Source organism: Thamnophis sirtalis, unplaced genomic scaffold, assembly GCF_051295495.1.
Source record: "Thamnophis sirtalis isolate CommonGarterSnake01/CBP01778 unplaced genomic scaffold, rThaSir2_p1.2 scaffold_7, whole genome shotgun sequence".
Taxonomy (NCBI): domain Eukaryota; kingdom Metazoa; phylum Chordata; class Lepidosauria; order Squamata; family Natricidae; genus Thamnophis; species Thamnophis sirtalis.
Genome location: NW_028261387.1, coordinates 44390205 through 44412240, shown reverse-complemented (window position 1 = coordinate 44412240; position 22036 = coordinate 44390205). Strand labels below are relative to the sequence as shown.

The 22036-nt window shown below is 41.6% G+C and overlaps 1 protein-coding gene across 3 annotated transcripts in view; it reads left to right on the top strand.

Moving 5' to 3' along the window:
- Positions 1–1491: 1491 nt before the first annotated feature.
- ATXN7L2 (ataxin 7 like 2) overlaps positions 1492–22036 on the top strand; it is a 41840-nt gene continuing 21295 nt past the window's right edge. For 2 of the 3 annotated variants that reach the window (XM_087719871.1, XM_014075995.2), the window contains exons 1-9: positions 1492–1675; positions 6405–6473; positions 9330–9434; positions 11598–11802; positions 13701–13999; positions 15482–15564; positions 18519–18769; positions 18877–19069; positions 20560–20681. In XM_087719871.1, the coding sequence (XP_087575997.1) occupies positions 1492–1675; positions 6405–6473; positions 9330–9434; positions 11598–11802; positions 13701–13999; positions 15482–15564; positions 18519–18769; positions 18877–19069; positions 20560–20681 (1511 nt within the window). Of the gene's footprint in view, positions 1676–6404; positions 6474–9329; positions 9435–11597; positions 11803–13700; positions 14000–15481; positions 15565–18518; positions 18770–18876; positions 19070–20559; positions 20682–20955; positions 21092–22036 lie in introns of all 3 variants that reach the window. The other variant, XR_015697293.1, reaches the window with a different exon arrangement.

Sequence of the window (22036 nt, the reverse complement as noted above, 5' to 3'; positions counted from 1 at the left end):
GCATATATTTTGTTACATGAATTTAGGATTGGCTAGTTTAGCACATAAAATGTTACGTTTTTATGGAATGTCTCTTCTTTCTTTACATATAACAATTTTATCTACCCCTCTGTCAAACTATCTTTTCCTTTTTTTGATAACTTCAAGTCAGCTTAGTTTTGATTCCCAGTAGCTGCCTGGAAAAATCTCTGCAGTTTTCTTGGCAAAATTTTGGAATTTAGCTTACTATTGCCTGCTTTCTAGGTAGAGAAAGAGTGACTGGCTTAAAGTCATCCAGCTGGATTTGTGCCTAAGACAGGACTAGAATTCAGGCTCTCAGTTTCTAGCCGTTGTTTTAACCACCACATCCAACTGGTTCTTATCAGAAGACTACTTCAGGTAGTCCTTTCTTGCCATAGTTACGTGAATCACTGCAGTTGTTAAGTTAGCAACATGGTTGTTAAGTGAATCTGGCTTCCCCATTGACTTTCTTGTCAGAAGGTCGCAAAAGGGGATCACACAACCCCAGGACACTGCATCCATCATAAATATGAATCAGCTGCCAAAGTCTGAATTTTGATCACATGATCATGGGGATGCTGCAACAGTTAAAAGTGTGAAAAGGAGTCATAAATCACTTTTTTCAGTGCTTCAAACAGTCACTATATTAACTGTTGTATGTCAAGGATTATTTGTATGGTTTAATTTGTTCCTAAAGGATCCCGAACAGAGATGAACAGCAAAACACTTGGTGCATAGTTTGGGAGAATAAAAAAGGCATACCCAACTGGACCTTAAAATATTTCTAAACATTCTCTCCAGTCTGGGGAAATAGGTAATAAGATTGTAAAAGAGATTCAGAACGGATTTTTGACAGTACAGTATCATATCCTATCTTGGAATGCGAGAAACAGTTGCTCCATCTCAAAAAGGATTCATTTGTGCTAGAAAAGGTGTCATACAGAACAATAAAAGTGACCAGTAGATTCTCACGCTGCATCTGGAGGAAAAAAATGTATCATATTCTGACCTTGCTGGAAAAAGATTGCATTGATAAAAAAAAATTATACAAAAGGTGGGGAAAGAGAACGGAGGGGAGTTTTCTCTCCTTCATATTGCTGCAATCTGGTTTGCAGCAGCTCCAGTCGGGACGGACGAATGGGCGAAACGTATTTATTTTCACCCTGGAGATGAGGTTACTATCTCCAGAACCTAGCTGTCATAGATCGAGTCTAGTCATGTGGTTATTTCTTAGAATAGGATTCCTACTGCGCTGATGGAAAAGTCATAAATTTAGGATCTTTTCTTCCCCAAAGATGGGAATTCCTTAAATTATAGGCACGGTTGTGGAATCGTGGGGTGGATGGACGAAAAACTGTGGGGGGGGGGGAGAGAGCGAACATGTCCCTCTCGGTTTTTTTATCGCTTTTCTTGGCATGCGCAGAGGAAAGGCGCCATGACCTTGTGAACTACATTTCCCGTGGTGCAAGGAGCAGGACGCACATGCGCAAGATGCCGGCGGCGACGGGGAGGGCTGCGCGTTCTCGTGCGGTGATGGCGGTGCGTGGACGCGCGGCGGTAGTAGCAGCAGTAGCAATGGCTGCTGTGGATCGGCGGCTGCCGAATCTCGATGACTTCGCGGGGCAGAGCTGGAGTGCTTGGGTGGAGAGAGTTGGGCCGCCTACTACCGAGACAGGTGAGCGCGCCTATCCCGCTCATTAACCTTTAGGCAGCGAGGAGCGGCGGGGGGAAGCAGGGGGACACTTCTCAGTCGCCGTTTCTGCTGCTGCCGCCGCCGTCGACGACGAGCTTCCTCCCTCCCTCTCTCCCTCCCTCCCTTCGCCCGCCCTAAACAAAGGAGCCGCCGGGTCCTAGCGCCGCGGAGCTTCTCGCTTGATGAATGCTTCTTTTCGCAAAATCAGGTTTCCCCAGATCTCCCGAATTCCTAGAATTGATTCCTCTGTCGAGCCTGATGTAATTGGAGGACATACTGTGATCATCTTGGTGTCGACCAGAATCTTTGTTCCCCATAGTTTCCACTAACACCACAGTGTTAGGTGGTTCTGTCCTTTGCTTTGATCCAGCTTGACATGCGTGTACTGTAGCTAGTTATACTCTTATTCACAGGATTCTCCCCGACTTTTGATCTTTAGTTTTTTGAGTCCACAGTTATGTATGAAACAGTCTGTGTAAATTCCCACCAGGATCTTTGAGCCCTGCTTTAATTTCCCCCGGTTCGTTTGAGAATTCTTTCCTCTGATTCTTTTACAGTCACTTTTTCTACTTTCTCCAAAATAGCCTCTTGTGCTTTGATATGCTCCTGTGGTGCTGGCAAGCCACAAAATACCTTGCTGTTCTTGAATTCTCACCTGGGTCACTCTAGACTTGCTGCTTGGTTTTTTCTCTAAATGTTCACATTTGCCCTTAAAATTCAGCCAACTAATATTTTACATTGATTTTATTCTTTAAATCCCCCTATAGCTGCTTCTCAACCAGTTCTTCTAAAGTGTTTTCAGAAATCTGTGTTGGCTTTACCTCCAGCTGTGCTGCTTCTCTGGATTTCCTCCTCTTCAAGTTATTCCATTTTATTCAGATCTTTGCCTTGGCCACTGAAACTGGTCCCCGCCCATCCATCTGTTTCACATTCATCCCACCTTCCTTCTATCTTCTATAGCAAGCTTCTTTTGCTTGTTGACTTGGTCACTAAATTATCACCCACTAGAATTTCCTTTCCTCTGTCTTTCCTCTCTTACCAACCTGATCCCTGATGTCCTGATTCAGTGTCTCCATGCTCCTCCTCCTTCAATCTGTTGTATCCTTTGCTCTGCTTGCCCTCCCTTGTCAAAGGGGCAGGTTGAAAGTATATTAACATGGTGGGTGGATGTCTCAGCCTCTGGTGATTTTTATCCTTGGGAGCATTGCCTTTAGTCTCTTTGACTTTCTCAAGTGCAACCTGATAGCAGACTCCAGAAGGGGCGGTGAGAGTCTGCGGAGCTGTCCCTGGTGATGCTTTTTATATTGTTGAGCTTCTCCCTTCCCCCACCATTATCTTGATAAGAGTTAGTCCCTTCGTATAATTCCTGATCTACTTCCAGATCCAGCAGAGAGTTGGTACAATGGCTCCTGTATTTTCAGGGATTTAGAAGCAAGTTATAAAATTCCCTTGCTCACAGCTCTCTACCGAAGTGTTAATACTTATTTAGCATCCACCTTTTGCCTTAATCCTATGATGTTTTTTTAAAAAAATAACTAACTATTTTGAATCTCCTTCTTCTGTTTTGATGCTGAAGCAATTGATGCATTTTTAACAGGTACACCTTGTCTTTGTGAATGCACCAGGTGGAGTGAAATCTATTAGATACAGAGCATTAGATGTTGGTTAAAGTCAGGAGTCTGGTCCTGATGACCATCTCTGTGACACATTCACATTGTTAATTTGAAGTCACATCTTTGATTTTGACCTCATTGCTAGACACTTGTGGGCCTTTCATGAATGTCTCTATAGTGCAAAGAGATTCCCAGGTGGAAAGTAGTAGAAGAAATATTAGTTTTAAATTCATTTATTTGATTCCTCGTGTACATGTGGAGACCGGATGTGAGAACACAATATTAGGGTAACTCACATGCACAGCGGTGTAAGAAAATGTCCACTGTAATGAATCCAGAATATTCTGGTTCACCACTGTATTTTAGCATCAGCAAAATTTTGATTTCATGAGCTAAAATCCAGCAGCATTTATTTACCTTGAAATTTGGGGATTCCATTTTGAAGTGCATCTTAAGGCATCTATTATTATTTTTTTGAAACTTGGTTTGACTGCTAGGAGAATAGAGATGCTGATCCTAAAAAGTGCATAGATCAGATACACATATTATTGTTTCACGTGATGCAAGCATATCTCTTTCATATTCATATTCATTTGACATATGTGCTTGTTGAATCCTGGTGGATGATGGCTATTTGAAAACTAAGTGAAAAAGAAAAGAATTTTCAAATGAAGTTTTACCCTAGGAGTTGATCAAATCATGTTCTTATTCTATGGCCACATTGTTATAATTTGCAAAGCCTCCATGGGTGGAACGGTACGCTTGTCACTATCTTCCACGCACCTCTTGATTTATATAGATTGGCAGAGCAATTCTGCTGAAACAGCAGGCAGTGAAGTCTGAGATTCAGCAAGTCCACTATTATAAGCTTGTAGAAGCTGAAGAACATCTGCTGTATTAGCAGAGGTGATTCTTGGGATCCTTATTTCCTTGGCAACTTTAAGAACTGTTATGATTATTGCTTTTTATTAAATTAACTCCTTATCTTCGGTAAAGCTCAGGGTGACCTTGGGCAAACCAGCCTTACCTTTTGCAAAAGGTTGTTACGAAGGTAAAAATAAGATAACTCTTGCGCAGTTCTTTGCTCAAGCTCATTTGTAGGCAAGGTGGTATACAAATGTAATAATTTTCATCAAGAAATCAATTTGATATGCTTTTGAAGGGGAGAGGATTAATTTTAAAAAAACCTCTATTGAACCGCAAATGTACTGGAGACATTGTGTTATCTGCTTGCAGATGGACCTCTTCAGTACAGTACTAGGACATAATGTAATTGTAGAGTGCTACATGGCAAGTTTGAGAAGGTGTGATATGTAAATGAGACCGAAGTTCCTCTTGCTACTTACTTGTCTTGAAATATGTTGTAAGTCTATTCAACCTACCGGCATAACCATACATACCCTAGTACTGTGGTGGTGAACCTATGGCATATGTGCCACAGGTGGCACGCGGAGCCATATTTGTTGGCATAGCACAGTGATGGGCAACCTTTTTGGCGTGGTGTGTCAAAAATCGGCAAAAAATCGAGCATAACTCGCATTGTGTGTCACTTCGACAAAAACATAATTTTGCGCAATTTATAGTTTAAACTACAAAAATATATAATTGCAATATAATTGTATTATATAATATGTATTATATAAGGCACGCACGCCTTACCTGTTAAATATCAAGAATATTATAATCTATCGTAAAGGCCAAAAACAGTCTATGCTGCGCCCTGATTGGCTGGACTGCCTGCCAGCCAGCCTGCAAAGCCTCGCTGCCTCCCGAAGAGCTGTCTGCCGCCGCTGCCTGCCTTCTGCGAAGCCTGCCTGCCTCCCAACTAGAAGCCCGAGGAGCCCGGGAAGGCCGCCCGCCGCGGCCTCCGCCGGCTGCTACCTGCGTTTCTGCCTGTTTCAAGTGCAGCCCGAGGAGCCCGGGAAGGCCGCCTTCGATGCCTTGCTCCCGACGCTGTCTGCATCTACCCGCCGCCTGCCACAATGACCCCGCAGGCTTCCGAAGTTTATGGGCCGCCTGAACTTTTCTATGGGCCTTTTCCCTGCAAGCAGACTCACTGACACTCTGTCCACCGGGCCCTGTTACAGTTAGAAGAGCCTGAGCCTCTCACTCAGCTCCTGGCTTGCAAGGCTGGGCCGCCCCATGCTTACCTGGACCTCCCGACGAGGAGAGCCCTTCCCTCACGACCGTGCGGGCTGGACTCGGACGATGACACAGAGAGCCTAGTCCAGGCCGCGCTCCACTCCCGGCCGTCCTGACCATATACGCCGTTTGTCTCTCCATTTCATGCCGCCGCGGCCTCCACGCTCCCCTGCCAGCTCTTTTCCGCCGCCTCTGCTAGCTCTTTCCCCCCGCCTGACCTCCGCGCTGCCCTGCCAGCTCTTTTCCGCCGCCTGACAGCCGCGAGAGCCTTCCGACGTGACCACCGTGCGCTCTAGGGGGCGAAGTTCGGCCGCCGGGACTCTCCGGGGGTTTGTTTCCTCCAGGCATACTCACCAGCACTTCCAACGAATAGGCCTGGTCCGAGGTCATCTGCGCATGCGCAGAACTGGGGGGATGAATCACATGAAATCCTGTGCGTGTCACCCCAAATGGCTATGCGTGTCAGCACTGACACACGTGTCATAGGTTCGCCATCACTGGCATAGCAGCTCTCAGCAGCCCTCAGCTCCGATATGCATGTGCGTGTGCTGTCCAGCTGATTTTCAGCCTTTCGGAGGGGCGGGGAAGGCCATTTTCGTCCTCCCCAGGCTTCAGGAAAGCCTCCAGAGCCTGGAGAGGGTGCAAATCCCCCCCCCCCCACGCAGGGGTCGCTGGTGCATGCACAGCTGGGTGGGCACATGTGCATGCGCCATAGGATGCACACACACCGTTTTGGCACTGTGTAACAAAAAGGTTATCCATCACTGCCCTAGTAAGCCTTATTATATAGTATGAACTAATGCTAACTGAGTGTGCTTTGAGTTGAGTTTAAGAGGTAGAAAGTATCCATTTTAACGTATCTAGATGCCATTCTTGTTAGCATTGAGAGAGAGAATATATCTTAAGTAGCTTTAATTTTGGCTGACGGAAACAATTTCTTTTTTAAATTTGCCTAGTGTCCGATCTGGAAGAAAACAGTAGGAATGGGAGAAAGAAGATTGATGCAATGACCCTCATTAAAGATGGTAAGAAAACATCAAACACTCCGGTGAAACATGCACTGTAGAGACCTTTGCTCTACAAATATCAAAATCAAATCTTCCGGATTTGTAAATGCCCTGCAAAAAAAAAAAAAGATGAATATCACTATAAGTATTGTATATCCCACTGTCTGGAATGGTAATTACTACATTTTCACACAGCAGATAATCCTTAACTTAGCCTATACAGACTTCTCAATTCTGCAAACAGAAGACTGTGGTTTTGCTTGCCCATGGAGCAGTAACATGTCCATAACTTTGAGTGACATCCACAATAGGGTTTGCTGCATTATAACAACCAACTCTAATTTCTCCATGACACAAGATTTGTGGGGAAGGGAGAAGCTGGAATTCATGGAACAAATTGTGGGCAAATGCTTTGATACTGGCATTTTCTGCCTTGCTACATCATGGATGGCTGCGGTGTCTATTCCATGATTTTATTCTTGTATTTCAGGGAGGGCTGATGTTTTGTCCATTTAAAAAGTGATGGATTTTTCCTAATTATGGCATGAAACTTGCCATATCATACAATAAAAAGGAGAAATGCTCATACGTACAATTTATTACAATTATAATTTATATTATCATCAATTTATAAATTGATTAGAGAATCAATATAGTCTTGAAGGTACAGTATATCTTCCTTGATATCTCAATCGGTTTGTAGATTTTTGTCTTGAATCTTCCCATCTTGCCTCTGTAACTCTTTTATTGACCAAATAGTTAATATGACCTTTCCATAGATTTGAGATAACCTAAACTAGTTTCAAAGCCTCTTTTTTTATGGTTTCATTTCTATGATTTCTAATAAAATGAAATTGCATGAGCCCCAAGCAAAAGCCACTGACTTCCCACCATATTATGCCTAAAGATCATTTGTCCATAGTTTCCCTTATATTCATATTATACGATCTCGAGCATTTCTTAAAACGGAGTTAAATAGACTTTTATAGAGACTCCAGATGACTCATGCAAATGAGTCAAGGCTGCAGGGAGGGGCCCAATATGTTCTCAGACTGTTCTTTTCTGACCTCAAATATCAATCATACTCTGTACATCAGTTCAGTATTTTAACCAGGGCATTCCAAAGAAATGTTATTAAGTGAAAACTATGCTAGAATCCATGCTAAAAGAGATAAAATCAAATCCAACTTATCTAAGTCCAGTCTCTGTTAATACTAATAGTTAGAAAAATATGTCCTGAGTCACTACTCTCTGCCAAGAAATCAGACGGCTTCCTCTATTTTGTGTGTGTGTGTGTGTACATGTGTTTCTAAAGAAGTCCTGTTCTTTATTAGAGAAGGCTATAGATGCAGATTAAAGTCCTACTAGAAGGTAAGAATGTTGACATCAGCAATTACATCAGGAACGGAAACCATTTTTGAATTGTTGGGGGCAATATGCTGACCCTATAAACTGCTTAGGGAGGGCTGTGAAGCACTGTTAAGTGGTATGTAAGTCTAAGTACTATAGCTATTGCTATTTTTTTTTTGCTATTTTTTCCAGATTAGATTGATCATACCCCAAACTCTTCCTGCAGGTCCTTCTGCTTCTTTAACAGAACTTTCAAAATGTGAATTACACTGGACACCCAAGCCAGAATGTTCAGATGAACTTCTGCTGTGCTTTTGTCTGACTTTTGCAATCACTTTGAACCAAGCCCTTGGAGAGTCTGCAATTAGTTGGGCCTTGTCCCTCCCTCCTTTTTGGCAGCTTTCCTCTCTTTCCTGCCCTGCTGCCCTGCGTCTTTTCATTGCTTTCTAGCCTGTCTGTGACTCTTTGTTTTCCATTTCTGCTACCCCAGCTGTGTTAGGAGGTGGGGCTGCTTGCTGCCAATGTTACAGAGCATAGGACAGCATGTGAGAACCCCCTTTGCCAGATGATAGCCATTTGTTCTGTCACCTTTTGGGTTTGTTTTTTTTAACGTGTGCGAACATATGAGCAGGAAAAGGCAATATCCAGACTAGATCTGGAGGCCACATCACTAAGTGGCACTTTTCTAAATCGAATAGCTGCTTGTGAAGATATCAGCCTAAATGTGAATAACATATAAAATAATTGCATACAGATTGGAATGCCTAGTTTGGTGGTCCAGCATTAGATCTGTCTTTTTTCAACCTAAGGCCCTCCACATACATTTGCTTTCAAGTCCCATTATCATTGGCTGGTATTATCAGGATATCATAAGAATCGTAGTCAAAACTGAGGGGGTGATGAGTTGGGCAATGTTGCTTTAAGGTACTGATCATGTAGCCTTTCAACTAAGAACTGGCACTTCTTTTGCTAAGTATCAGAGTATAGGCACTGCTGTTCAGCTCTGACAACCACTGCCGTTGTGAGATGACTAGCCAGTTACAGCAAAGAGCATTTGGCTGGTTGGACCATGGCCTGACTTGATATAAACAACCACTGATTATAACCAAACAATGTACCTTAGAAGCATTGGCTGTTCCATCTTGCACCCATACAAAGAATCCAAGAAATGCTAGTGTGTGAAATAATTGTGACAAAAATACATCTTTTTCTTCTCCGCTCCATGTCTCTCTCTCTATTATTTTAAGTCAAGAGAGAGAGAGAGAGAGATTCTGTGGTTCTCCAGGTGTTACTGAATTGCCACTTCTTACAGTTTTTATCAGCGAGCTCAGTGGTGTGGGGTGTTAATAGTTGTAGCTCAGCTGCACACAGAGGTTCTGACTTAATCTGTGCTCCCGAGATAGACTGGGCATCTCATTTTGCTCATAGGTTTGCTTACGTGTTTCTTAGACTGCAAAATTAACAGGTTGACATGGGCCTCTTCCTTGAGTGTGCTCTCATCACTCGCATCTCTTGTCCTTTCAGACATGTCTATCTTTGGACATTGCCCGGCTCATGATGAGTTCTACCTGGTCGTGTGTAACCACTGTGGCCAAGTGGTCAAACCTCAAGCCTTTCAGAAGCACTGCGGTAAGCTAGGCAGTCAACATGCCAGTTGAGTGTCTGTAGTCTCTCAGGAAGTTTACTTGGGAGTAGTGCTTCTGCCTGGGGGCAAAGGGGATGATAGCGGTGCCTAAAAGGCCCTCTTTTTGGTTTCTATCCTGAAAATTAAGGAAGCTCCTCTTCCCTAGGATTGTTTCTCAGTGAGCAAGGAGACTGCTGGCAAGATAATAGTAGTAGTATTCCCAAGAGGATATTTTGCTACTAACACAAGTTTGGGAGGCAGCTAGAAAATGGCCAAAACTGCATGTCTGCATAACTTCTGCAATATATGTATGAAAGACATATGAATAATTATGTGCATCTAACACAGCCATCCTTTTAATAGTAAAATGCACTATTTTCTAGAATAGTGCTTTGCTTGAATTGTACATCTGATTGATCCCTTTCCATCCAATACTTTGCAAGTGGCATTACAGCTCCTCTCCTCCCCAGCTGGTATAGCTGCCTCCTACCAAATTCTAACTTTTAGAGATAAAATTATGTTTGGCCATTTTTTAAAGCTGTTTTTCCTTTTGTGATCTCAAAATTCAGCTAAGGAAATTAAATGTAAGAAATTTCCTTTAGCAAACATCTGTTAATTATTTACCTTCATCTCGAATTTCTACCTTTATCCAGAGCTGGACTGTTGCCAGGAGGGAGATGAGGGGAAGTAGTCATTTCATAAGGATTATCAAAATCTCTTTGCTCGCTACCAAAATATGTTCTCAGTTGGAGCAAGCCAAGCAAAGGGTCTAAATTTGAAGCCCTTTGGCAACTTGGAAAGTTGTAATTTAGCCTGTGGGCAAATAAGAGGTAAATGGGTGAATAGAATGACAGAAGTATCCAGCATGTGAGCAGAAGTCACATGACACAGTATCCTTGCTGAAGCAAGGTAGGTTGGATCTGCTCAGGGTTTCAGTGGACAACCACATATATCACTTCAAATTATATGATGGAAGAAATACCATTTTCATTTCTGTTATGTATTTGTACCCTAGGCTTTATGAGTCATGCCTAGAGGGACAGAATAATCCTGTATATGTTGCTAATGGCAGTCACACAAAGAAAACTATATGAGGTTTGTCTTTTGGGCCTTATGGTTGTATCTTGGTGGTTGGCTATGTACAGTTAATGAGTACTACTCCTTAACAAACAGGAAAGAGAGAGAGAGTAACCTCTCTTCTGTCTCACAGCTATCTGGGACAAATTTGAAAAGTTGCACTTTGAGGGTTGCCAGCAAAAAAGAGCCAACTTGGTGCAGTTGTTAAAAGCACCGGACTAAAAACTGGGAGACCATAAATTCTAGTACTCCTCCCTTAGGCTGAAGCCAGCTGGGTAACCTTGGAGCTATCATTCTCTTTCAGCACTGTAGAAAGAAGCAATGATAACTGTCTTCTGGAAAAAAAATGTCAGGAAAACTATGTGGATTTAACTATGTAATAATCAGAAATCAAGATTAGAAAGTGACTTGTACTACTAGTAGTAAAGAGTTAGGCTGAGGAACAGGAAGAGACTTTAAATGTGATTTAGTAAACCGGATAGCTGAACAAATCGGCTTCTGAATTTTGGGCACTCTAGACTCAGTTCTAGATGCTTTGGCTCTAAGGTTCTGGGTGAAAGCTCAAATTTAGTGACAACAGGCCTTTCCTAGGGCAGAATTGTATATATAAAATCAAGGTTGTTGGGTGGGGGCTGTGAGTCGATAAGAAAAGGAAAGATCCAGAATTTTGCAGTGAAAACAATGATTTTTGACTAGAATAAAATACAGAATTGCATAAGCTCCCTTTGACTTAGTTGGCCTGTTGTGATTCATGGATTCAGTTTTGACTGGGAGGTGAGTGAACAGACTAAAGTACCTATTATAAAAATTTTTTACATTGTTTGCATTATTTTTATCCCTGAGTAGCTTTGAGAAGAGAACAATCTTTTGTTAATGGCTGATGAAAGAGATTGGGAATCATAACATATTTGTAGTAGAATAACAGCAGCTAATTATGGAAAATATGCTTTTAGGCCCTGGCTTATTGTTGTGCCTATCCCACTTCATAGCCAAGGCAGACCTGCAATTTGCAATCTGATTGCTGATTCCTCACACGCTCCTTCACTCTCTAGCCAAGCTTTTTGGCTAACAGCATTGTTATTCCTACACAGAGAGACGCCATGGACCTCTCGGCAAACTCTGTGGTCAGGTGCAGCCTTCATCCAATTTGCAGAAGTGTCATGCAGTCAATGGGCGACCTATTGTCGGTGGCAGTCATGGATCCACCAAATCATGGAGGGAAAAATCCCAGAGCTTCTTTAATCAAACCCAACATGTGCCAGAGAAGACAGACAAGATGCCGAAGGACAACCTATGGTAAGAGGGTCTGGGGTTCTTCGTGAGATGAGTCCAACCTTTCTCTTTGAGAAGATCTCAGCTTATTCATACTTTAGAGAAAGCAATCCTAATTATGTGTTTGTTGGTTGAAGTGTGGTAAGAAAGAGTAAAACAATCTCCTTCAGGGTAGCTATAAAAATTGAGTCACACAGCTATAGTGAATGAATGAATGAATGAATGAATGAATGAATGAATGAATGAATGAATGAATGAATATAGAATAAAACTTACAATACATTTTGAGGTGACATAGGGAATCTGCCAGTACTTCTATGGTTCATTTATATTCTTGTTCTGTAAGGTTTATATTTTATGCAAATATAAGATTTTTTTTCTTTGAAGATTTCTATTCTAGTGATTGTGAACTCTTGATGCTTAGAACAAACACTGATTTGAGTGTGAAACTCTTCTGAAGTGCTTAAAACAGCGCATTTTGTACTTGAAACAGCTGTTTCACACCTGATTAGGACATTCTGAGATTGAAATGGTTAGATAAAAAGGTTTTGCACACTCTTAGTTTGATTCACATTTATGGAACCATTTGCTATAGATAGTTCCCGAAAAGATGATTTTTGAAACATGGACTTTATTTTTTAACCTCCTTCTTTTATAGTGGATTGCAACTCCAGAAGAAATCAGAGCAATGAATAAACCCACGTACTGTATTAATGATGCAAAAAAGAAATACTATCAGTGGTGGGTTTCAAATCCTATTCCAACCGGTACGGTTGGAACGGGGCCGGTGGCGTTCTCATAGACATGCACAGTGTGCGCGCACATGCGCACAGCATGCACATGCATCTTAATAGCCTCCACGATGGTCCAGCTGCTCCGCAGTGTGTCACGCAGGCGCTGTACATGCCATGCGCCTGCGCAGAAGCACTGACGCCTTTAAACACCAGTAAGGAGCTCAGGCGGGTGGGTGGGCGCTCCGGAGTACCGTACCGGAATGGTATCCGGTGCTCCGGGCTGGCTCCGGTATGCGCCTACCGGAGCATACCACCTACAACTCACCACTGAATACTATGTATTTCCTTCATGCCATTTTGATACTTCTGTAACTTTCTATTAACTAATTAATTTTATTTATTTAATTACAAGTGCTAATGGAAATTTAGCATGGAAAAGCTAGCATGCAGCAGTTAAAAAATGTACAGTCAAAACAATAATCCGTTTTCTGCATTATAGATGGAAGCTTGTTCATTTATTTAATGATTAAGGTTGAATTCCATTAGCGAGATAACAGTGTCTGGAATTTTTTTGAAGTGTAGTGAGAAAATACAATTGCTCCCTTGGGTTCAGATGACCCCATTTTTTGGTTTCAGAGTGTATTTATACTGAAATGGAGCATATTTACTAACAAGGTGAGCTGTGATATTTATCTAATGCATTTAAAACAGAGTGTATTTACTAAAAGGTAACACATGATGGCAAATTTTCTTTTTGGCTTGGTCTTTTGATGGCTGAAAGTGATCCAGAAGACTGTGTTGCTAGGTGCTGGGATCATTTGTGAAATAATCAATGTTGGTACTCCCCACTTTTCACAGACTCTTGGTTTTACCATCTGTTGGAAGCTGAGCTTTATTTTCACATCTTTACTTCTACTTTCTCCTGCATCCCTTCTATTTGGGCAGCCTTCTCATGCAATGATTACATGCTGCTGCTTCTTTTTAATCCCCAAATATAATGCTAATAAATGAGGAAGGCAGCTCTGTGAATGAAGCTGCTGCAAGAGTTTGCCGGTAGAGAACTCCAACCATCATGAGGGTCCTTACAAGGCCTCCAAGTTATTTTCTTTGGGAATTTATATGAAGCAAAATTTCAGAAGATTGCATGTGACATCAACACCAAAACACGTGTGCTATTTTGTCCTCCAGCTTGTTTGTGCCTGTAGTGAACCTAGAGAAGATCTCCAGCCTTCCAAAGTCCGATGGAGATGGAATCAAAACTCCTGCTCTGCTTTCTGACACTGCCATTCCCAAACAGTCTCCGGTCAATTCAAAAGAGGTTCTAGGCAAACCTTCCTTACTGGCGTCACCAAAAGAACTTATGACATCAGCCAAAGCTGGCAGCACCTCCATAATAATGGCTGACACCTTGAACAGGAAACTGGAGAATGTTTCTAGCCTGAGTGAGAAAGAATTGGGTGTTGTAAAATCTCTGAAGAAATTATCTCGTGAGTCTTGCCTTTCTAATTGTGTTATCTTCTGGTTGGAGGCAACGTAATAAATAGTTAAACCATCAGGAATGATTACATAATAGCGTCTTTTTAGTGGGGGGTATTGTAAAAATGAAAGTTGGTTTGGTAGCCGTATTTCCTAAGCAAAACATTTCCCATAAATCCAACCCTCATTTCATCGGTAAGGAAGGATGGGTTGCTACCTATGTCACAGGGCAAAGTTGAAAGAAAGTTCTTTGCAACTTTTGGCTTCCATCCAGTAATCCTGAAGGGAGAGAACCGATGCCAGCTTAGATCCCTCCTCCCATGTATATTTATCACCTCTCTCACTTCATCCTTTGTCAAAAAAAAAAGGGTGTGGGTCATAACCACTTTGGAATTTTTGCAAAACCAGTGTATCTACTATGCAAAACCAGTTTATCCAGTTTAATTCCATGAGGTTGAACATTTGTCCCAAAAGCACCTGAGTGGATGGGAAGGGAAAAAGTGCATGTATCGGCTCACTTTTAGGCCCTGGGATTATAGGATTTTGTGGAGGATATGTGATGTAAGCTACTTAACAGCTAGAGGAAGTGAGTTTGGGGGAAAGAATATGGTCTTCTCCAAGCCCCCAAAGGATTTCTCTTTTCAGTTAAAGCCATATGATTACAATTCTGGGCAAAGAGAAAAAGCATGTCACCTCAATGTCTACCCAAAAAGATATGATTCCATGTAGGCCAGTGGTTCCCAAACTTGGCAACTTTTAAGTCTTGTGGGCAGAGCTGGCTGGAGAATTCTGGGAGTTGAAGTCCATAAGACTTAAAATTGCCAAGTTTGGGAACCACTGATATAGGCTAACCCTTAAAATAAAGCAAAGATCTGCAAGAAAATAAAGATACAAATACAAAATGAGACATGCCATTCATTTACATAAAGAATTGTATTTAATGCACCTCTAACAACAAAAAGTGAATAATGGTTCTTTTGTTTTTGAAATACAGGTAGTCCTCGACTTACAACAGTTCATTTAGTTACAATTCACAATTGCAATGGCGACTTATGACTGTTTTTCACACAACTATTGCAGCCTCTCCATGTCATGTGATCAAAATCCAGACACTTGGCAACTGATTCATATGTATGACAGTTGCAATGTCCCAGGGTCACGTGATCCCTTTTTGCGACCTTCTGCCAAGCCAAGTCAACAGAGAGGCCAAATTCACTTAACAAGTGTGTTACTAACTTAACAGCTGCAGGGATTCACTTAACAACTGTGGCAAAATGAGACAAAAACTTGCAGTTAACAAATTCCTCACTTGGCAACAGAAATGTTGGGCTCAGTTGTGGTCATAAGTTGAGGACTACCTGTACTTCATTTTCAATAAGGGGGCTGCCTTCATAAATGAAAGGAAATCAAAGGGTTATTGGGGGGGGGGGCAGGTCATTGGACCTGCAGAAATTTGACTCTTTGGCATCTGATTCTGTATTTTGTTCCCACAGGGAAAGAATGTGACTTAAACCGCCAATGTGGCGTGGTGAACCCTGAAACCAAGAAAGTTTGCACTCGGTTACTCACCTGCAAGGTAATGTAAGCCTGCTTTCTGCAGTGATTGGAGAGATGGGAAATGCAGTGCAGCGAGTTGCCTTTATGACTGCCACTCTCATACTTTCTGGTGGGATAGGTTCCCTCTTTTCAAGAGGCTGCTCTCCTTTGTTTTTAATGGCAATCTGGCCTGGGGATCTCTAGCAGGTGATCTTGTATCTCCATGCAAATAACTGCTTTGTCTGCACATTGAAAGAGTGGAGAGGTCCCTTTGGATAGGTGCTATTGTGTCTTCCTTGGGATATCATATTGGACTGCCAGCAGGAATGTTCATATGGGAAATCAAAAAAATCAAAACAATGGTTTCAACCATGAGATCAAAGCCCTTCCACTCTGTGTGTGCATGCAGTTTTGATGCAGACGTCCTTTGATTGTGTGGGGGAGTTGTGGTATTCAGACGGCAATTACTGATTTAGACAAAATATAAAGTGAATCTGCTTGAATGAATGTGGATATTCATTCAATATTTTTTGTGAAAATATGGAGTAGAAGATTATTTACTGATGGTGATAAGAGAGGTATATGATGTAAACAAAACGTGTTAAAATAAATATGCTTGGAGAATGATTCAACAATAACGAGGTAAGACAAGGATACAGGACTTCTCTAGGTTGCTTAATGTATTTATGGATAAATGTATAAGGAATGCTTGCAGTGATATTAGAGGAGTGTTGCTTTGGGCACATGAATATACATGTACTTTTGTATGCAGATGATGCTGTGTTAACTGAGAACAGAATAATTTGCAGTGAATGTTAGAGTGTATGATGCAGGGAGCAGTGTGAATGTGGCAATTATGTTTGACAAGGAGATGGAGTGAATGATTTTAAGTTATACATACATGGGGAGGGGGGAAACTAGAGGAAGTAGATGGATTTGTGACCTTGGTAGGATGATTATTAAAGATGGGGAAATGGCTTGAGAAATTTTAAGATGTGTAAATACTGTTAGAAACATGGTGCATACTGTGTATTCTGTATGAGAAATGAATACTTGTTGAAAGAATGAAGATGGCTAGGAATAAAAGCATGCTTCTACTTGAATGGTTATATGAAAATGAGTGTTAGATATTTCAGGAGAAAAATATAAGGAAGTTGAATGGGGGGGTTAAGAAGGGCATAGGGTGAAACAAGAACACAACAGAGTTGAAAATGAATGCATGCTGAGTTTGGAATAAATATGAAAGTCAGTAGCCGGTCCATAACATAGGCACTGTGGTGGCTTGATCGCTTAGAATGAAGGAGGATTGACTTGCAAGTAATACATGAAGGAAGAGCAAATAGATTAAGACAAAGGGAAAAATTAAGAAAGTTCTAGCACTCTGACAAATCAGTCATCAATAGATATATAGACATTAACAACTTCTATAGACTATGCAAAAGAGACAATCACCCAGCCAAAAAAGGAACAAAAAGCATCTCTCCACCAGCCATCAGCACCCAGGTCACCATAGATTAACTCCCATCGTTAACATCAGATCAACTATCAAGTAAACAAGACCCCATTCAAGAAACTGGCAAAGAAGCCAACAGCAAACAGCCCAACCAAAGAATTTCTAAGACTACCTACACCAACACTGACAGGACAAGTCACCAGAATATAAACTGATAGCAAATTGCACTTCTTGCTAGCATTGATGAAGTTACCTAGTTTGGGTAATGAAACGTATGCAAGAAAACAAGCCAGCTCAGAGAGCACCAAGGACCCCTCATGTCAACCCCGAGCTAGAAAATATTCTCCTTTATTAACACGTTTCCCCGAAAATAAGACAGGGTCTTTTTTTTGACCCCCAAAATATGTCCTTGGCCTTATTATTTGGGGGCTTATTGTTTTGGGATTGCTGGGTGGCTTCTCTTTTGCGAGCAGCTGCCCCCCCCCCCCGGCTCCCGTGGCTTGGCGCCTTTAGGATGCTGCTAGGTCAGTGAGTGGCGCTCTACCCGGCTGGAGAGGAGGGTTGCCAGGTGGCTGCTTGTAAGCATGGTCACTTCATGGCTGCTCTGTTGCGCTGCTGTGACAGTGGTTCGCCCCTGAGACTGTGCCAAGCTCTTCAGGGGAGGGCTTATATTTTTGTCCACCCCAAAAATCTGGCATGGCCTTATTTTCAGGACATGTCATATTTTTGGGAAAACATGGTAGATATGTGTATGCTTAGTTATATTTTTCTTAATTCATACCTTCTTTGTCTTACTGTTGCTTATTCCTAAGACAACATAACAAAACACAACACAATACAACATAACATAAACATAAACATGTTACAGGTACAATGAATATATCTCCTTAACATAGCTTTGGATAAGTTCTCAGGCCCTGTAATAATAATATGTTAATATGCAACTGTATGTAATAAATTTTTCTCTGCTTTGTAACAATAAACCAGAGGGGTTTGTTTCCAGCCAAACCTTTAGCAATTCTTATTTAATTTAGTATCTGTCAGAAGCTACATGCATTCCCAGCAAGTCTTGGATTCAGGTTAAAAACTCTTCCAAAATATGCTACTGAACTGTCATGTCTAATGTGACAGAAATGGAAAATTATTAAACGTAGGGTGCGGTTAATGTTTGAATTGAATGACATTAAATTTGGCTTTGTCTTCATTTTGATTCTAGTTTCAAGCAATCCCTGGAGTATGACCTCCTGGGAGCCCATTAAAGGATCAGATGTGGTCTTCACCCCAAGAAAAGATTTGTCTACTCCCATAGCAATAATGCTTTTCTAACCATAATGTCTGCTTCGGTGCCAGTCTCTCGGAGACTTGTTAAAATATTCACTAGAGAAATGTCACACATACTTTTCATAAGATTGTACCACTCATGGGGTTTTATGTGGGATGTTCTTTATTTGAAATTGGCCTGTCATCACATCCTCTCTCTGAGCTTGCTCTTCCACCCGCCAGCTAATAAACCTAACCTGTCTCTCTTGCCTGTACTCCAGATCCATTCTGTGCATCAGCGTCGAGAGGTGCAAGGCCGCACAAAGGACTTTGATGTCTTAGTAGCCGAACTGAAGGCCAGCACCAAGAAAGGCGAGTCTCCCAAAGACAAGAGTCCAGTGAGGAAAGACATAGCTAGCGAACGGCTGTTGCAGGACTCATCTTCCATGTCACAGACTTCCTTGGTTCTGGCCAATGTTTCTGCTGCTTCTAGTCACGCGAAACAACCGTATTCCCACTGTGCACTTTCCAGGTAACACACATTTGGGATGAGGGAGCAGATAGGGTGGTGTCCACCATACCTTCTGGAAATTCAATTCTCAGAAAGCTCAGCTCTTACTCTCTTTCTGCTGCTTTCAGGTCTGGGGTTTCCTCCGAGAGTGACCCTGATGACGTGCCTATATCTTCTAGTGAAATTGACAACCGTCTCTACCGTTCCCCAGCATCGAAGAGCACAGGCCGGGTGACAAGCGAGGAGAGTGAAGAGGATGCCACAGATGATTCCCGCAAGTTAGATTGCCGTTATGCAACACGACGACCCCATCCCCAGGCAGTAAGTGACAGGCCGAGACCCGCCCTGCTCTTTTTCTTTGTTGTTTTGGGCCTTTGACGGGAGATTCTTGGCAGATGTTAAAAGTGGAGCTATAGGAGAATGGAGAGTTGTACTTGTGAGATGGTCTTCTGATGCCTGGGTTCACATGTCACTCTTAAGTCATCCTGTGATGTAGAGGTGGGTTCCTACTGGTTCGGACCGGTTTGTCCGAACAGGTAGTAATTTGGCTGCCTGGGTCACTGGAACTGACAGTGACCCAGGCCTGTCACGCCCCCGAATTGGTTATCTCGCGGCGCCATGGGTGGCACCATCTTGTTTTTGGCTTCTACGCATACACATAAGCATTTCTTTAGTATGTGCATGGGTGGAAAGCGTGCATCAAGCACGCATGTGTGTGGCGCATCCCTGAGTGAACTGGCAGTGACAACAGCTGGAACCCACTCCTGCTGTGATTTGTTTGTTTTTGGCTTAACATGATCTCTAAATCCAGACATTATGCTTGTTCAATAATGCTTAGCCCGATGTGTAAATTAAATCAATATGTCAACCCCTTAGTCTACCTAGGCTGGTGTTTTGAAGGGCAGGAAGTAACTCTCCAAAGAAAAGGAACTCCTCTTGGCTTTGAGATTAACAGTTCTTTTAATTCAGTCAACCAGATCTTGAATATTGGGATTAACAAATAAAAAGCTTCTCTGCTATAATTAAGTCACCTCTATCATCTTAATTTCTAAGAACAATTAATTTTGTGTGGCTTCAACCCATGTTTCATTAGTACAGGTAGTCCTCAATTTATGACCACAACTGAGCTCAAAATTTCAGTTGTTAAATTAGACATTTGTTAAGTGAATTTTACAACCTTTCTTGTCTCAGTTGTTAAGCGAATCCCTGCAATTGGTAGTCCTGGACTTAGAACAGTTGGTTTAGTGACTGTTCAAAGTTACAAGTGACTTATGACTGTTTTTCACCCTTATGACTTTTTCAGCATCCCCCATGGTCATGTGATCAAAATTCAGATTCTTGGCACTTGGTTCATATTTATGACCGTTGTTGTGTCCCAAGATAATGTGATCACCTTTTGCGACCTTCTGAGAAGCAAAGCAAGATTCACTTTAACAACCGAGTTACTAACTTACCAAGTGCAGGGATTCGCTTAACAACTGAGATATGAAAGGTTGTAAAATTCACTTAACAAATGTCTCATTTAACAACTGAAATTTTGAGCTCAGTTGTGGTAATAAATTGAGGACTACTTATACTAATGAAACGTGGGTTGAATCCACACAAAATTAATTGTTCTTAGAAATTAAGATGATAGAGGTGACTTAATTTCTCTCTCTCACTAGCTGAAGAAATGGGGGCTAGAATGAATAACTTCCTTGATATAAACTGTGTCTCCTGTTCATCACTGTAGAATTTGAGAGTGTCCTCTTTGCATGATTGTGAGTTTCTAACACTTTGATCCTTCCATTAATCTTCCCCCACCGCAACAGTTCTGCACTTTTGGAAGCAGATTGATGAGCCCAGGTTGTTATGTGTTCAGTCGACGACTGGATCGGTTCTGCTCTGCGCTCAGTTCCATGCTGGAGAGACATCTTAGCTCGCACATGTGGAAGTAAGTTACCCTAGGACAACAGCAACAAATTGGGAAAATAATTGGAAAGTGCTTCTGCCTTTGCACAGTCGTATGCATGAATTTGGGCATGGCATGCGGTGAAAGAGAATTATAATGTTTTTCTATATAAGAAGTCAGTTCTAAGTCACGGTATAATCTTGCATATTTCTTAAAACCAATCCTGATTTATTTATTTACATAATTTGTATCTCACCTAACAAACTCTGAGGGCTGACATAAAATTGTATTACTAAATTTGTACTCTTTAAACAAGATTTAGCAGCACCTATCAAACAAACACTAGAAATGTTTAGAGGTTGGGCCTGTAAGGCATGAGAAGAAGAAAAAAGGGAAAATTGCAAAAACATCACAGACCCTCCTTATTCCTGAAAATTCAATTATATCTACCGGTATTTGTTCATTTCTTTTTAAAACTACTATTTTTTTCTGTCCAGTTATGGCTTAAAGACATATAACAGTTACAATGAAAAACAGCACTGGTAAAATGGTGCACAGATTAAAAGGCACCCAAAACAATTGTTGGAAAATTGAGAAATTGTCTTTACCTAGTGCTATCAAAAAAAGCCCACGCAACAACAGAACATTGGTGGATTTTCATATAGAATATTGTTCCACAAGCCATTCATCATTCGTACAGAACGATAGTTTTACACTCTCTGTTATCATTGTGAAAACTTGAGAGAGGTGTCATTTTGGAAGAGAGTTTTTCATTTTCATCCCAAGCAAGACTGGAATTGTTGTATTGTACAGTTTTGTATCTCTTTAACAGAAATGGCATCTGAGAATATAAAAGGATATCTGGATCCTTGGAAACAAATAAGGATCAGTTAAATATTTCTTGTGTTCCAATAGGTAGGCTGACCTTTACATGTCATACACGTGTTTGATAGGAGGCAGTCATGTGTTTTTAGCTTGTTTTCCTCTGCTTCGTCATCAGTCCCTTTTAAGTCAGTGCCTGTAGAAACATTTGTTGAGTCTCTGCTGCTGCGGGGGGGGGGGGGGGATTCTCCAGTAGGTGGCACTGGATTACCAAGTTTGATGGTATATCCTTTGCAGACAGAAAACCTATCTAAACAATGAGTGAGCCTCGCAGAGGAAGAGGTTGCGAGACGATGGAGAAGATACATGTATTTCCAAGCATCTGTTCTTGTAAAGACCTTTGAATTTGACAGCAAATAGAGGCAAAAGAAAAGAAAGAAAAGTTTTGAATCTGAAGGAGAACAGAGATCCTTTATAATTTGGAAATACTATATGAAAAAAACTAAAGCATAATGAAAAAGAAAAAAAGTAGAAAGAAAAAGGCAACAAGGAAAATAATAAAGACATTTTGTTTG